The sequence below is a fragment of the Corvus hawaiiensis genome, chromosome 10 (assembly GCF_020740725.1).
Source record: "Corvus hawaiiensis isolate bCorHaw1 chromosome 10, bCorHaw1.pri.cur, whole genome shotgun sequence".
NCBI classification, from domain to species: domain Eukaryota; kingdom Metazoa; phylum Chordata; class Aves; order Passeriformes; family Corvidae; genus Corvus; species Corvus hawaiiensis.
Window position 1 is genome coordinate 2,270,774 of NC_063222.1, and position 16,762 is coordinate 2,287,535.

The 16,762-nt window shown below is 44.0% G+C and overlaps 1 protein-coding gene across 2 annotated transcripts in view; it reads right to left on the reverse strand.

Moving 5' to 3' along the window:
* Window positions 1–14,319, reverse strand: part of MYO7B (myosin VIIB) — a 60,332-nt gene extending 46,013 nt beyond the window's left edge. For both annotated transcript variants that reach the window (XM_048313787.1, XM_048313786.1), the window contains exons 1-12: window positions 14,157–14,319; window positions 9,839–9,881; window positions 8,445–8,558; window positions 7,672–7,824; window positions 6,287–6,471; window positions 5,352–5,473; window positions 4,510–4,652; window positions 4,303–4,416; window positions 2,506–2,659; window positions 1,496–1,572; window positions 1,069–1,188; window positions 724–866 (exon numbers count right to left, since the gene is read on the reverse strand). In XM_048313787.1, coding sequence (XP_048169744.1) covers window positions 724–866; window positions 1,069–1,188; window positions 1,496–1,572; window positions 2,506–2,659; window positions 4,303–4,416; window positions 4,510–4,652; window positions 5,352–5,473; window positions 6,287–6,471; window positions 7,672–7,824; window positions 8,445–8,558; window positions 9,839–9,856 — 1,343 coding nt within the window. In that variant the 5' untranslated portion in view covers window positions 9,857–9,881; window positions 14,157–14,319. The remainder of the gene's footprint in view (window positions 1–723; window positions 867–1,068; window positions 1,189–1,495; window positions 1,573–2,505; window positions 2,660–4,302; window positions 4,417–4,509; window positions 4,653–5,351; window positions 5,474–6,286; window positions 6,472–7,671; window positions 7,825–8,444; window positions 8,559–9,838; window positions 9,882–14,156) is intronic.
* Window positions 14,320–16,762: the final 2,443 nt, after the last annotated feature.

Sequence of the window (16,762 nt, forward strand, 5' to 3'; positions counted from 1 at the left end):
ATGTGCTGATGGTTTGCTGAGAACTGATGGTACCTGACAACTGAGAGAGCTGCTGTCCCCCCAGAGAGAAGGGCAAACAGAAACAGTGCTTTGGGAATGGAAACACCAGTGGAAGAGACAGCAGTGACACGCAGTGACACAGTGGTGTGCTGACCAGGGGACCAGGGACTTAGCTGACCTGCCCTTAGGAGTACAGAAATGAAGCAGTCAAAAAAAAAAAAAAAAAAAAAAAGGGATGGGAGAACACTGAGAAAGATGTAAGCATGAGCTGAAATGGGAAACACAACACAGTCTTGTTTGTACAACATGCCAAATGTATCCCAAGAGACATTGTAAAATGCTGTGGAACAGGAAAGTTTGGTACAGAGACACAGGGATATACTACATCCTCACATAGTGGCTGCCTGCCACAGTAGCTCCATAGCTATCTCCCCTTAGAAGATTCCTCAGGTTCTGGAATAGACATGTGCATTCTGGAATAGACATTTAGTGCAATGGCTGCACTAAAATGAAGGTTGGGGAAGGAGGCAGAAATATGATCAAGACTGAAGGAAAATGGAATCTGCATGATCATAATTGGGAAAACCCAGTAATGAAATTTTCACCATTTTTCTGAGAATCAGGATGATGTTGAAAGAGCATGTGTCTGTTTGTTTTTTCATTCTTTCCCTTTACATCAGCAGCTTTTCAGCTTCCTATTGCATTGCATCTGAAGTTTCCCACCTGTTGTTGCTGAAGTTTTCAAACCCAAAAATGTCCAGCAGTCCAATGGATTGACGTCTGTCTTTAGGCTTCTGAGAAGTTGGGTTGAAAATGGCTGAGTTTATCTTGTTCACGATCCACAAGAAAATCCGTCCATATATACCCTGAGAAAAAAAATGAAAGAGGAATTGGAGCACATTATTAGAGACTTCGGATGTAACTTACTGGTTGCTATTGTGCTGTCAAGCTATGCCTGAGAACTGCAAGGGCCTGGAGCCCTCATCACATAAGGCTCCTCAGCCAGGAAGAAAGACAGCTCTGAAAGCATCCCCAGTCTTTAAACAAGAAAGCCATGAGCACCAGTACCTTCACAAAGGCATCCCTCCCGTCAGCAGCTTGAACCACGTTCAGAGGCCTGGACACACTTTCTCCTCGGACAATGATGGAGAGGTTTGTGAGGCTGTTCTGGAGTTCACTAGAGTCTACCTGGAGAAACAGTCATAGCAGCCTGGTCATTCCAGGTGGATAAAGGAGATCCAGCAAAGTTTGTATCAGGAGGAGGGCTATGACAAACTAGTGATGTCTAGCAGCATCCACTGGCAACTTGCTGTCCCAGTTAAACATCTCCTGGCTTGGAGAGACATCTGCAACAGCATGACTGGAGTGTCAGCGAGAGAGGGGGCATGCCTGTTGAATGTATATTCCTACATACACTCCAGAGATGTGCTCTGCCAGTGTGCTCAGGGAACAAGGGGGAAGGGAGGACCAGCAAGAGAAGATGAGAGTCCATTACCTCGAGCAATTTGGTGGCAATGGAGAAGTGTGGTGAGTCCATCACATCGGAGCAGTCCAAGTTGTCGTACACGGCCGCTGCAAGGAAGAAACAGCCAGTGTCAGGGGGTACCATCACTGTTGTTAATATAGCTGTATTTCTGTGACCCCACAGCACTGGGAGTGTGGCAAGGTACTCAGTTCTCATTTGAAACTGATGGGTTCAGTGATTTTACCAAGGAGGGTCCTGATTTCACCCAGGGATCCTGGGATCTACAGGGCTCTCATGCCTAGAACATCAGGCTAAAAACAGCAGCCAAACTGACAAGGCTATTCATTTAAAATAGCTACTACTGGGGATCTGGAGAAGTGATATCTGACTCCAGAAAATGTGTTTCTGGAAATAATTTTTCCTGTGTATTTGGCTTGAGGGAAATTTAGACAACAAAGGGGAATAAAAGAAATCTCTAATTTTAGTAGTCAGCATTAATCCAAAGAATCCAGCTGGCATCACTGTATCAGGCCCTCTGTATCACAAAGCAAGGAGTTATTTTCTAAAATGTGAGAGCTTCTGGCATGTGCTGGTGGGTATCACACTGTGCCTGTCCATACCAGAAGAGCACCTATGCAGGTGAGTAGTCAGCAGACTTAAGCAGGAGCATGACTGCTATTATCTCCATGGCAAACATCACTCCTGTGTCCTCTGGCTTGTGTAGAACAACAATCAGCAAATGTAACATGGCATTATACTCTGTTGTTTCAGTTTGTGTGATAAGGGCCTATGTACAAACATGGAGACCTGACAGCATGACAAAATAATAATAAGATACTGTTTTTCAAAACACTTGGCAGTGGAGTCACATATCAGAATTTCATGGTGCTTATCTGCCTGCCTTTCCAAGTCTGTTGACCTGTTAATAGAGGGCAGAGCAGCACAACCTAATCTGTGCAGGTGGAAGCAGGAAGCACCCAAGGGAAGCACCTTTACCATCGAGCCTGAGGAAGGGTAAGCACAGGCAATATTGAGTTTACCTTGAAACTCTACATTCCCTAGGTGCAGGATTGCAGCCAGCAGCTTGCTGATGTCCCAGTGCTCAGAGTCTGAGAACATGAGGATCTTCATAGCCGAGCGAATGTGGGCATAATCCTTGGCGTCATTCCGGCCGTCGCAGGACATGCAGTTGCCCTGCAAGCACCACACTGACAGGTAAGGAAGATCCTCCTGCTACCCAGACAAGGAAGAAAGCACCTGCAGACTAACAAGCCTTTGTACACAGGGTGGCTGTCCTGTGAGTCCACAAGGACGCAAGGTAAAAACCTATTTAGACATTCTATATCCTCTTCCCATGGTTGTATCTTCCTTCATCTTTACTCTCAAAAAGTACCCATTAACAGAGGGCTCAATAATGCATTTCTCCAGCGCTAGACTGAATGCTGGGGATGCCAAAAGGAAAAGCTGAGGGGAAGGCTGCTCTGGAGCATAAAAGGACAGGAAGCTTTCACAAGGTTACCTACATTTACAAGGTCATTTACAAGGCCTTTGGTTTTCTCTGTCTGCCTTGTCAATGGAAAATTAAGAGCCCTCATCCCAAACCAAAGCAAGCTGAATTGGATAAGTACTAGAAGGCAGAGCTCAAAATAAAAATATTAGGTCCTAACAGAAGGCAAATGGAAGCATCCAAGGCAGCATCAGAAGAACCTTCATCAAAGCCTGCACAGCAGGTCCTAGGATGCTGCTCCTGATAGAAACTACTTTCAGCCCTAATGGAGACGGGGAAATGCCTTTTTTATCCTTGATGTTTCTGACAATATAGCATGATAATTACAAAAATGAAATATTCCCAGACATGTCAGTTTACAGCATGTAAACATGCCAGCTTGTGCCAACAGCTGACCTTTATAAAACCATGGATATGTTCTCCTTTAATCCAATCCTCCTATCTCAGTATCACACTGCCCTACTGCTGACCCAGTGGCCTTTTTATGGAATGGCCAATGGATTAATTGCACTAATTGCACTCATCAGCTTTGCTGTAAGATCACTGATATTTTGAAAATATTACATTTGAAAAAATCTCCGCAACTTTGCTTTTGAGACTCCAGAAACAGATCATAGACTTGTTTTTATTTCCTAGAAATTAGATGCCCAGCTCCAGCTAATTTCAGTAGAGGCATTTTTTCCACAGCTGTAGAACAGCCCAAGTCAAACCAGCTGGCGTATGTAATACAAGGTATATACACAGGCTAAAGGACAGGATTTTCATCATGGCTTTCATGTCCTAAACCATTCAATTAGCCATTTTCAAAAATCTCACCTATGAAGATCCCACTTCTGCCACAATGGCATCATAAACCCAGACATGGTAACATCAATTTTGGGAGGTTACGCTGAATGCCAGCTGCCTGCATTATGTATATAAGATTTATTAGATATAAGGACTAGGATTCTTATTCATATTCCTCTAAGGTACACATATCTGATTACCATTCTCCCTGGCATGAGATCCCTTACATTCCTCTGGAATCTGAGTGTCTGGGAAAGTGGGGGATGTTGTCCACATTCTTTATGTTGTCCCATTTCTTTATGTTTCTTAAGTCTGACTTTGACAGAAAGCTTTGACATGCCACAAGCTGCTTCCCACTGGTGGACAATACAATAAGTGTCTGAAACAGATGCTCACAGCACTTTTGGTGTTACTGCTTCTGGTACTCTAAGGGAAGCACTGTTCATATTTGGTAAGTACCATCTGCAGCTCCTAGTGATTGCAATTGCTCACTGGAAGAAGCAAATGGCAGAGGGATAATGGAGAATAAAGCAGAGATAATTACCATAGTGAGATAAGTGTACTCTGAGGCAGTGCCCAGATTCAGCATCTTTTTCTGTTCTGTATTCATCCCCATTAGCATGCAGTAGAAGATGTGATAGTTCCTCTCCTCTGGAGCCTAAAAAAGAAAGAAATAGGCCAATGGACAGCCTTGTCAGGATAAGCTTCTAACACAAGAGCAGGCAGAATGTACACCTGCCAGTGCCCTCACCTGCCGGCAAACCCGGGACTTCTCCAGGAGGAACTGTTCTATGCGGGCTCCTTCTATCACACCATTTTGGTTGAAGTGAATATCAATGTATTTCCCAAAGCGGCTTGAATTGTCATTTCGAATTGTCTTGGCATTTCCAAAAGCTGATGGGCAAGGGACAGAGATAGTACCTGGATTATTGCAGTTCATGATCATCAAGCCTATTTTTTTGCCTTTCTACTTTGCTGCTAGTATTTTACATGTGTTCCAAATGCCTGCGCTCAGAAGCACTGGAGCATGTCTTGTCTCAGTCTGCCTCCTGAAGAGAGGGGCAGGCATACTGTGCATCCAGATAATTGGGTCCTAAAAGACATATTCAAATGATCCAAATGTGGTCTATATCTGGCCAGCCAAGAGATCTGGACAAGTCTGAAGACCTCCAGAACGATTTACTGGGAACATGTTGATCCCTGTACAAAGATGGGTGTCTCAGGGTGTCTCATGGATGTATCTATAGGCTCCCCTATAGATACATCCATGCTTGGCCAGTCGCTTTGTCACTGTCTAGGGTAAATGCTAAACCAGGGGGCTTTGCCTTGGGCTCTGCATTCCCAAGGACTCTTGTGCTCCCAGCAGTTCCATGTTACATACTACAGTGGCACCTCCTCCTACAGCGTGAGAGCAAGGCTGCTGAGGACTGCATGGGAACATGGCAGAGAAGTATAGAGAACATCTACAGCGCATCACCAGTGTTTCAGGGGGGTTACCAGTTAAGCAGATACAATGGTTCAAAGATCTGGTTTTGATTTTTTTTTATTCTGAGGTAAATGTGGTAAATCAGCCATGTTTGCTAAATAACCCACCTTCCAGAATGGGGTTGGCCTCTAGGATTTGCTGCTCTATCCAGGAATGCTGGCCACTGACAGCTGCCAAAAACTGTAGTATTAGCTTTGTGCTTTCAGTTTTACCAGCTCCAGATTCTCCACTGCAGTAAGAAACAAGATCATTACAGGCTTCCTTACTTTTTTTGGTAACATGGCAGACCTAGTTTAAAAAAAACCCAACCACTAAATTTACCCTGTAAATGGTAGATCAGACTTTCATAGAAGGCTGGAAAATTTGAGTCTTTCATCATCTTATCTGCTTAAATTTAAGTTGTTTTTTAGACTTAGGCTGAGAACTAAATCCTCCCACCAATTAAAAACAAGCAAATCCATGGAAGACATTCTGTACCTGTGCAAATTAAATGACCACTTGCTTTTCTTCTCTATTGCATTACCAGATTGTCAATGCCAGTGTTAGCACATCAACTGAGTTGACTCAGCTATAATCAGATACTATTGCAATGAGACTATCTGGTTCTTCACATTGATGACAAACAGAAAATGGATTCTTTATAGGACAAAGAAAGCTTTCTTTCATCTTCGGGTTATTTCTCTTTGGGAAATGTCTGTTCTCAGAAACTACATGTAACATAAATATCTTGTCTCCAAGGTAAGAGATAGGCCTATATCACACATGCTCAGGTGTTATGTTTCTGTGTGTAGTGACCACCTGCAGAATGTACAACCACATTCAAAGATTCTGGGGGAAAACAATGGACTTTGGAAATCCTTTGCTTATGTTCTACCTTTTGCAGCCCTAACTGAAAATAAAGAAGAAGGGAAGAAAATATTTCCCTCTTCTTGTCTCTAGTCTTATCTGTGCCCTTCCATTTGGAAGGTCTCCTGTGTCCACAAAGGTACCCCAAACCATGCCAGACTTAATTTCTGCTATTATCCTCTCTGAGTCCAATCACCTGATCACACAGCACTGGTCTCTCTTATTCCTCTTCATATTGAAGTAACAGTTGTCTGCAATGGCAAAGACATGAGGTGGAAGCTCTCCAATCCTCTTGTTACAGTACAGTCTGATCTGATCCACTGTGTAGAGAGGCAGCAGCTGGTACGGATTCACTGCTACAAGGATTGATCCTGTGTAAGTCTGGAAAACAGTTGTGAGCATTATTGCTACAGCAAACCTGCAAACAAGAATGCAAGCAAAGCCACTCACAGTATAAATCTAAACAGAGGCAGGAGGGGTGCCTGGGAGATCATAGCAGCACTTGGGTGAGCTGAGAGCCCAGTTCCTTGCTATCAGCTGCTGTTAAACATCCCAGGATAAGGAGGGTTTTGCCCAAGGAAGAATGCTAGGTGTAATCTCCTTGCCAAATCACAGTTCTCTGTCTCAAGCTGAAATACACAAAAGTCCAATTTGACCTGGCACTTTTGTGTTATCCTAAGGTGCTTTGCAGTGTTTTGTTAAGCTGCTTTTGTATTCCAGTGCAGATGTAGCTGAACTTTGCTAACGGGCCAAGTCATAGGTGTGCTACTCATACAGTGATTTAGAAACATTTGTATGCAGCACCACCAGTGAAACGAAGGCTGTTGAAGGCTGTGGAGATGCAAGGCAATAATATAGTTCAAAAACTACATGAAACAACTGCAGGCTGCTAGAGTCTAATATAACAGGTCTATACACACACCTTGGTAGTTATAACTGCAGCATCTATAAAATCAGTCCTTTTTTACACTGAATATCATCACACCTGTGTTGTAAGAGGCAACTTCTCTCCAGTACTGTATATAACATGGGAGGCAAAGCATGGAAAAACTTGAATATTCATTATAATATTACAAACTGGAAACTAAGGAAAAAAGAAACTAAAAATGCCAAATTGCCCAGTTACAGATAAAACTTTCAATGGACAAAATATCCAGATTATTCATTAGCGATCTTATTACATCAAAATCAAGTAAATGTTAGCTTGGACTGGGGGACAATTGAAATCATGTCACTGTGTACTAGTTAGGCTGATCCTCCAGGTAAGAGCAGCACTAAGCTGTAACATGGGCTGGATTTAGTTCACTGTCCGTAACTGGTGGCAATGACTGCTCTGGGAGAAAGTAAGTGGGGCCACTACCTGTGCCAGCACTGTGACTGAAGGGCTGCTGGTAGCTCTCTTCTTCACAGCCAAAGTACTCGAGTGAAAGAAGATAAAAACTATGTTGTGTCTCTTTGGCACCCTCAGGCAGTAAAGAAGTCAGAGGGCCTCACGTGTGAAAGGCTCACAGGCTGCTCAAGTCACTTGCTAAATGTAGAGGCCATTCCTGGAGGTGACCTGGAAGCGACCATGGCACTCACATAGATTTTGTGCTCCTGATGTCGGATGAGGAGGTTGTGCACCATGCCAGCTTCATGGAGATCCCCGAGGCGGATCATGTCCTCTACCCCCTGGACAGAGGAGGGGTGCATCAGGTGCACCATGTGCATGTTCCGAGCCGTGATCCAGTGTTCCTGACAAAGGCAAGGCACAGACTTTAACGTGTGATGCTGTGGCTCAGAGGCAAGCAAAGGAGAGCTGGGTTAGACTAGAGTGAGCTTCAGCATAACACATGCTCAAGCAAGCACGTTCTAACACACAGGTGACTGGCCTAGAAGAATTAACTGGTTTGCTGCTCCCCAGGACTAGATGGTTAAAAACACTGAATGAAGCCATTCAGGTGGGTTCTGAACAGCACCAATTTTAACACTGTTCAGAGTGCAACTCTGTCATCACAGGCAGAACATTGTATGAGGTAGGGATTAACTGATTTCACTGGGATGATGTTTCCACCTAAAGCTTCACCAGATTTAGGGATTGGAGCCCATCCATTTCCATTTCCTAACCATGTAGATATAACTGCTGTCTCATGAAGCTCTGAATCTTCTTAGTGCTTGGACCTGGAGATGATGGGTGACCACCCTATACTTGCCTTATTTCTATAGTCTTTCTTTCAGTATATCCTACCAGACATTATCAAAGTCAGACCCTCTGGATAGATGGAGCTTTGGTATGACCCAATAGGGCCTTCTTTTGTACTTTGCACTTTTAAATTTTATGTTCATCTTTTACAGAAGGTTATAGCATAGCCCACCTTGCCTTCATCATCCTCCAGCAAGATCCGTCCTGAGTCAGATTCCTTTACAACTGCCCCGATAGGGACATTAAATTCACTGTTTGGTTGAGTGTCCAGCCACACGTGATCACCCTGGGGAGAAAAAAGCTACTGTCAAGTACAGTGACATACTTGATGCCATGTAGCTCACAGGCAAACACCTCTTGGTCTTCCTTTTTTAGTGATTTGATTTCTTTAGCAGTGTTTATCTGGATATGTTCTTACTGCTTGCTGGCAGAACATTCACAGACCTCTGAATTCTACTCCCAGCTCCACAGCTGATCTGGAACATGACTTTGGACAAGTCATCAAACCCAGCTGTCTCCCAAGAGGAAATGATGCAATACCTGTTCCAAGGACAGCAATAATGCAGCTCCACTACCTCTCAGAGGCTGGCTAGGGGCACAGGGAATGCTGGGGAACTGCCTTGGCAGCTTCACATGAGCTGTGATATTCTCTCAGAAGAGATTCTTGAGAACATAGACTTTACCAGCAAAAAGAAAAACAAACAAATGGATGTACAGACTGGATGCCTAGAAATGTAGAGGCCTCTGTTTAGAGAATTTTTATATTTATATTTTTCCTGCTATAGCTGAAATGTGAGTGCATCCATGACCTCTCTTAGGAAAAAAACCCACCAACATTCTTTATCCAGTCCAGTTCCTCTCTTCACATTTGTAGAGGCTTGGCAACACCTGGAACCTCTGCAGAGCAAGCAAGAACTGCTCTGCTGTCCCTGGAGGAAGGGGTGAGCCCCTTCCTAGGAATGAGCAGCATCTTGGTGTTGCCTGCACCAGTGTCCTGGTTATACTCCCCTACTCCAGGCCCTTGAGAACACCTTCTCTTGCTCCAGGCCCTAATACAGATTCAAACAGAAAGATGGAATAAAAACTGAACAGAGTTGTAGGTTGGTGGACTTTCTAGCTGTGTCTTGTCATATACAACTTTTGTTACACACCGCAGCATTGATGGTCTTAGTTTCAACATTTTTACTGAAAAAAATATTTATTTTTCCTCTCAAAATGCTTTGTGGCTTACATTTAAAACCAACCAGTGTAAATCATCTATAAACATTGTACAAGATAATGAAGAATGTTACAGACTAACAGCTCTCATTTGTGTTGAATAAAACTCCAGAGGTAACTTGTGTGGTTTCAGTGCCACACCTTGTGACAGAGGTCACCTGCACAACAAGAGCATGGCCTGGTGAGGCAAGACACCTCTTCTTCCCTCATCCAGGCTGAAATTATTTTATACCTTGTTGATACTGGGTTATTGCTACTTTCTTTTTGACTGAATTATGATGGCAAGGTAATTTTTTCCTCTTTGTGCCTCAGGCTAATCACTCAATCAGAGCAAAGAGTAGGACTTACCTTTCTGAAAACCACCATTATGTTTCAGATCACTGTATGCAACCTGCATGCCAAGAACATAATGTTAGGCCAGAAAAGGGTTTTGATGAGAACAGACAGCGGGGTTTTCTTGCATAAAAAGAACATCAAGATGTTCATAATTTTGTTAAAGCAGAAGAGATCATAGTAAGATACACCCAATGTAGAAACAATGACACCATCTACACAAAGCAAAGAATGTGCAGCACTGGGGTGGTGCTCTGAGTTCTACCACATAAGCCTGGAGACACTCTCAGCCCTAAAGATTTCACTGTGCACATTTTCATACCAAACAGTTCTCTCAGTCAAGTGCTAGGCACAGTTATTGGCTGAACTTCAAGGCTGGCTCACTAATAAAAAGATCCCACAGTGCAATGTGATGTGATGCACAATAGAGTTACCTTTGGCTGGTCCATTGACCCAGCAGCTCAGTGACTATCCCAGAGGCACAGGTTTAATTAATATATTCCTGAGCTGAGTTCCCTCACACCCTCCAGCTTGAACCTACCACCAAACAGAAACTGAGGCCTAGAGTTCACCTACCTTGGCTGGAATGGGAGGGATTGCAATCAAGGCATGAACAGCAAAATAAGGGACTGGAGGGAACCATAATAAAATTAGGAACTCACTGTCAAGAACATAACAGTCAAAATATCAGTGGCCAGAAATCTACAGCAGTGCTTTAGTTAAGGGATGATGCAGTTTAGGCTGTCCTAACCAAGAAACTGAAGTCTTCAAAGCCACTTTCTGTCCCACAGACAGAGCTCGATTTTGGGAGTGATTCCATGCCTAGGATGATTTGCCAGCTGGTCTTTCATATTCTATTGGTCTTACGGCAAAGTCCTCATGTTCTTGTTCAGGATTCAGAGACAGGACCTGCATATCAACTTCAACACTGGGATGGCCTGTTGCTGTGAGTGGTGCAGGGTGGCACAGCAGCACAGTCCTTGGCAAACATAGGCTAAAGATGGGCCACAGTCAGTGATTCACAACTGACAGGCACTTTTTCACCTGTACCAGAAACCAGAATATGGCAAAAGAGTAGAAATGTTGACCCCTAACAAGGAGGGAGTGGCAGATGCACGGAGACAGCAGTGTCACATCAAAGGGACAGCTGGCTCTGGATCCGGTCTGACAACAGCCAAGAGTGGACGTGTAGGGAGGAGATCCCATATAATCCCAGGATATGCAGTTCCAACATTTAAAATGCTTATTCCCACAGAAGCTGTAAGTGGCCACCCCCCTGCACCTGGTTGCATGGCCACTTTGTGGCCAAGCCTGGCTCTCTCTGCTGCTCTACTTGACAAAGTAATGCTGCCCATAAACCAAATCACACCCCAAAGGATGGGAATTTACCTCTCCAGAAGAAATCTCCACTGTGTGGCTTTTGCAGCTTAGCTCCCTCTTTTTCATAAGCATTGGAGTAACAAGGGAAAGGAAGGTGAAACTGGCCCTGGTGCCATGAAGTGCCAGTTCTCTGCTGCACAAAGGAGGAAGTGACTGAAGGACGGTTATTTATTACAGGACTTTGCTCCTAGTTCAGTGTATATGTCATTTCCAGGTCAGGTGTTCCAGTGAGCACAAAGCATAATTCTTGCCTGGGTGAACCTTAAACTTCAATCCTCCATTTGGCCTGTATCCTTTCAGATTTCTGGAAAGCACTCCCAGAAGAAAATTCTTTACCATCTGGTCTTACACTGCTCCAATACAACTGACTGCCCTGGAACTGTCTGTCTCCCTGTTAGGTATGAAGAAAATCAGACCCTCATCTCTTCATCAAAACCTCCCCATTATTTTCCATAGCTCTTTTCTGCAAGAAAATGCCCATCAGTCTGTGTCCTGTGTGGTCTGTGTTTCACAGTATCTACAGCTCAGACCAAAATTAACTTGTCACACTTAACCGAAATTCATATACACACCCATATATAATGGGACAAAACGTCCTGGTTTCACTATCATTAATTTATCTCTCAACAAACACTCTGTCCCTGTGTTCCACAATCTAGGTGCATGTTAACTCCCTATTTGTCCACTTCTCTCTTTCCAAAATAGGACAGAATGGCCAAGAGCTTTCCTCTTTCTCTTGGCTCCATATGTACTCTCTGTGTCCTTCTTGCAAATCTGGTTAAATTCCAGTATGGGAAAGAAACAGAAGTATAGTACATCTGTAGAGAGGCAGATACAGGGTTTCTCCAGCCAAAGCAAGAACTCAGGAGTCAGGAACATTCCAACCCTTATGGTGAGCCCAAACAGTGAGGATGAGATTTTTTCCATGTACCCTAACCCAGCCGTGTCACCTTCCTCCAGGGTCCTGTGCACAACACTGTGCACTAGTCTGTGTGCCCACTATTAAACATGCAAATGTAAATGTGCAATAATTGTGAGCATGTGCTAGTATACCTAATATCCTAATTCTTATTTTCTTGTTTCCTAGGTTCAGTGTGGCTGCACTGTATGATGGGGCCCCTGCTGTAGCTCCATGTCCAAATTAGAGGTCCAAATTAGAATACTTATTCAGGCATGGCAATAAATAGTGAGGAGTAGCATGTGTTTATCAACGTCACATATTTGGGTTTTAATGTCAGCCTCCTTACCTGAATTTTTGTTTAAGTCTTACAGCAGCAGATACAGGTGCAGAAACAGAGTGTAGGCCCTTCAGGGCTCAGAGACTTTTTCAGAGAAGCAGAAAGCCACAGAGAGCTTTCTTCAAGTTTCTAACTGCAAATCATTCCTACTCAAAGATTTTGCCTCAAAGTAGTTCTTTAGCAGACTTATTTTTGATTCAGTTTTTAGAAGTCTATATGCTGTATGTGATTAACAAAATTCCAAGTACTGATTTTATTAGGTAAAGGTCAAATATTGGCAAAGAAATCAAAGTACATACCTTTATATTGCCAAGGCAGATATCTAAACCCAAAGCTTTTTGTGTAATTGGACAAAAAAAATGCCATGCATATTCCTTCAGCAAACAAAACATACCCGCTGAAATTCCAAATGGAGCACTGTTTGGGGGCAGAGAATCTCATCCTAAAAATAACTACATTATTAACACTTGTGCCCAAGATGCAGTGCCTGTGCTACTTCAGAGAGAAGTACAAGATTTATGTCCTATAGAAACTGTATGAGATGGAATCATAGGGAAATTGAGGTCATCTGAAAGAAAAGTACAACTCATTGAACAGTTGAAATATGTACTGGAAGGGAGATTGATTTCCACAGTTGACATATTCAAGAGGTAGAAAACAAAAGCTGAGGGAGCAGGTACTTGATATACCAAGGGGAAGCAGCCAAGATGCTCTGTGCAGCACATGCAGCTAATGAGAGAGGAGCAGGCTAAAGGTGCCTCCAGAGAAGGGCCTGTGGGTGCACAGGGGCAGCTCAGGTTTGGGCAGGCACTGAGCTGTGCAGACGGGGAAAGACGGGAGAGGAACTTGCCAGGAATGAGCAATGCAATGTACTGCTGAACACAGAGTTTGGTGAGGGACTGTGCAGAGCACAGGAACACTTGTAGTGGTAATTAGGGGTAATCTGTAGCATGGTCTATGCTGATTAATTGTTGTAAACTTTCCTGTAAGCAACTGCTGAAGGTGAAGACTGTGAAGTCACATCTTAAGTAATAAAGCTCAAAAAATTATTAAGTATGTGGCAAGACACTCGCACAGGCTGCCCAGAGAAGCTGTGGCTGCCCTATCCCTGAAAGTGTCCAAGGCCAGGTTGGACAGGGCTTGGAGCAACCTGGGATAGTGGAAGGTGCCCCTGCTATGGTGGAATAGGATGAGCTTTAAGGTCCCTTCCAATCCAAACTATTCTGTGGTTCTATGATGAATGCTGCATTGAGAAAAGCAACAAAATAAAATTGGATGAACTCAGGTGAATTCAATCCTGCTGTTGCTCAAAGCAATAGGTCTGTCCAGATAGACATGTATTAACAAAACTGCCTCGTCCTGACACCTTCCTAATTAAGAGATTGATGTCAGGATCAAAGGGTTTAATTTGCACATGGCACTACCTTTCATATTTTCTCTCCAGCTAAATCAAAGTGGCCTTGTCATTTCTGCATCACCAGGTCCTGGATATCAAACACCATTTTATGTTAAACTAGTTATTTCTCTGAGGTTTCTGAAGCAAGGTGGATTGGATATAACAATTTGCAATTTAAACTGTTCATTCAGCAGTCCTCCTGCCTACACTAACCTCCTTCCCTTCCTCTAAGCAGATTTGTAGCTCTAAGTCACTGATGTCTGTTAACTCTGAAAGGCACAGTGCAGGAAACAAAGCGAACTAAATAAGAAGCACATACCGGTAAAGGATTTCCAAGTGCATTGCATGGTTTTCTTGAGCATTCTGTTCCTCAGGGAAAGGCTTATTTCATTCCAGCCAGTTCATGGAGTTGCACAGCGAGGCAGACTGCAGGGGCTCTGGGCACCTTCACACACGCCAAGTGGGCGCTGCTTACGCTGCTTGGTAGAAGACAGGTCATTCTCCCCCACTGTGCAATCCCATTATGGTCTGACTGTCATTCCATCCTTCCGTTTGGGAAGCAGCCAGGATGGTATTACAAGAGTATATTACAGACTGCTATCTGCCAGGCTCTGGCTCATGAGGAACAAAGGCATGTGCACGTTAGTGTGCACACGCGTGTTACCTGCAGAATGAGGGTTGGGATGGATGCCCAGTTATTCAGCATTGATGAGGTGAGGTTGTTTCAGACACAGGTGCTCCCTCCCCTGTGTGATGCACAAGCATGTCACAACTAGGTTAGGAGGTTTCATTTCAGAAAGATGGGAATTCATAACAATTAGGAAGGAACCTCTGTACCTCCTTCCACGCTCAGTAAATGCACTAAATATTTATTCTTTCATCAGTGCGGTCTCAGTGCAGCTGGAATTTGGGACAGTGGCTCCCTGCAGAACATGACACATCTATAAAGGACTAATTTCCAAGGCAGACTATCATCATACTCTGATCCTCTTCAAACTTTAGTATGGGATAGATTTCTGTGTTTTCTAGGCAGCTTGGTACAATTTCCACATACCTTGGTACACATTATCCAACCTTTTTTTTTTATGTTAGTTTCTGATTATGTTTTCCCTTGTCCATTACTTTCTGTTACACTACTCCCAAGTTATTTCCTTATTACTTTATTTATTGTGTTGTAAAGTTGTCATCCTCCCTTCTATTTAGTCAGTTGTGTAAAGCCATTCCATTTCTTTATGGAAGCTAGAGAAGTGCAACAACAGGAGCCTCCCATCACATACTGGCACACGTGCCTGCTCCTTCCAGAAAATATCTCTGTGAAACCACAGAGTGCAAAGACCTAAAAGCAGTAAAATCCTGTGGGATCAGGAAAAAAGGACATGATACCATTAAGAGCATGGTCCTGAGGCTCACTTAAGGAACTTTGTGGCTATGTGGAAAAGACCAGTAGAGCTGTAAACAAAGAGATATTATCTGTGTTTTATGTCAGCTGCTTTCAGGGGAAAAAAAGGTTTTCTGCGTTTTTGCTAAGAATTTAGGATCGTATCCGAGAAACATCTGACTCCACTACCAATTTCTCCTTCTAAGTGTTTCACTGTAGAAGATGTTGAATAATGACTCAGTCCCGAGAGTTCAGCTGTGTTTAGCCTGGTACACTGAACTCCCTGCATATAACTGTGCTTGCTCCTGGACGGAAAGTGTTAGTTAATAATGGCTTAACCTCTCTGTCATCCACTGCAAGGTGCCTCTAGCGCAGAAGAAATAGACCTCTTCTGCCCCAAATTCTCAACTTACTAAATTTTGATGACTCTGAACAAGAGTGTAGCATGCAGAATTATAAAAGTCACTGTTTGTTCAGAAATACACCAAAGGACACATGCAGCAGTTTTCTATCTGTCTCACACTGACCTGTATTTTCCTAGAAAATGAAGGTGTTGTATGACAAACCAAGGGGCAGGACACCAGCACCGTACACATTTATTAGACTCACATTTTTAAATGCTGCATCAATGACAGCAGCCATCCCTAATAATCCTCAACTTGCATATCATGGGTGTGCCAAATTCTTGAGTAATGCAACTACTCAGAGGATAGGGGCTATTGAAACAGAACACAACAATCCCTGAAAAATACCAGCATTGTTTTGCCCTGCCTGTGTTTACTCCAGAAGTCACCATCCCCTGGGACCTCAGGGTGAACTTTCAATGGATCCTGAAGGCTAAATCTGGAGGAACCGCCCACACATGAACTAGATTGAACTGGAGCTTCAGCCAGGACAGTCACACCTGAATTTGCTGAGAGAACCTGTCCTTCCTTTCCATGGCCATGGCGGGTCCAGCCAGCTGCAAACATGAACAGTGCCAACGCTGTTGCAGCATCAGAGCCCACCTGTGTGCGTGTGCCTGACCTCAGGCTCTGCTTTGCCACCTTCTTGTAGAGATGCATGTTAATCTTGCTGACTTGATAAATTTACCTATTATTTAAATGGCAAAACCTTTTCTGCTCTAGATGACACTCCGGATCTCGCACCCTTAATCACTGTGGGAAGCATCGCACCGGATGGCCCTCGGTCTGGTGGAAGGGAGGTGTTGGGAACTCCGGTGTAGCTCAGGCCTGTGGTTCCGAGCAGCCATTAACAGTGTCAGGGCTTGGTTTGGTCTCCTGGAAATTCCCGCAGGGCTCAGACAAGGAAACACCTTTGCCAGGATCGCAGCCACGTCACCCTGCAGCCGAGCACTGCCGTGGTCACCCAGGGGCTACAAACAGCCTTTTATCCTCCAAGGCTCCTTCAATTTCCCCAGCGCTTCAGTTATCAAACTGAAACCAAACCATATTCTACGGGAGGGAAGCAAAAAGGAGAGGCCAGGACGCTCCTGCTCGCTGTGGCACAGCCCGAGCCCACAGCGCGGGGGCGGCTGTGACCGTGCA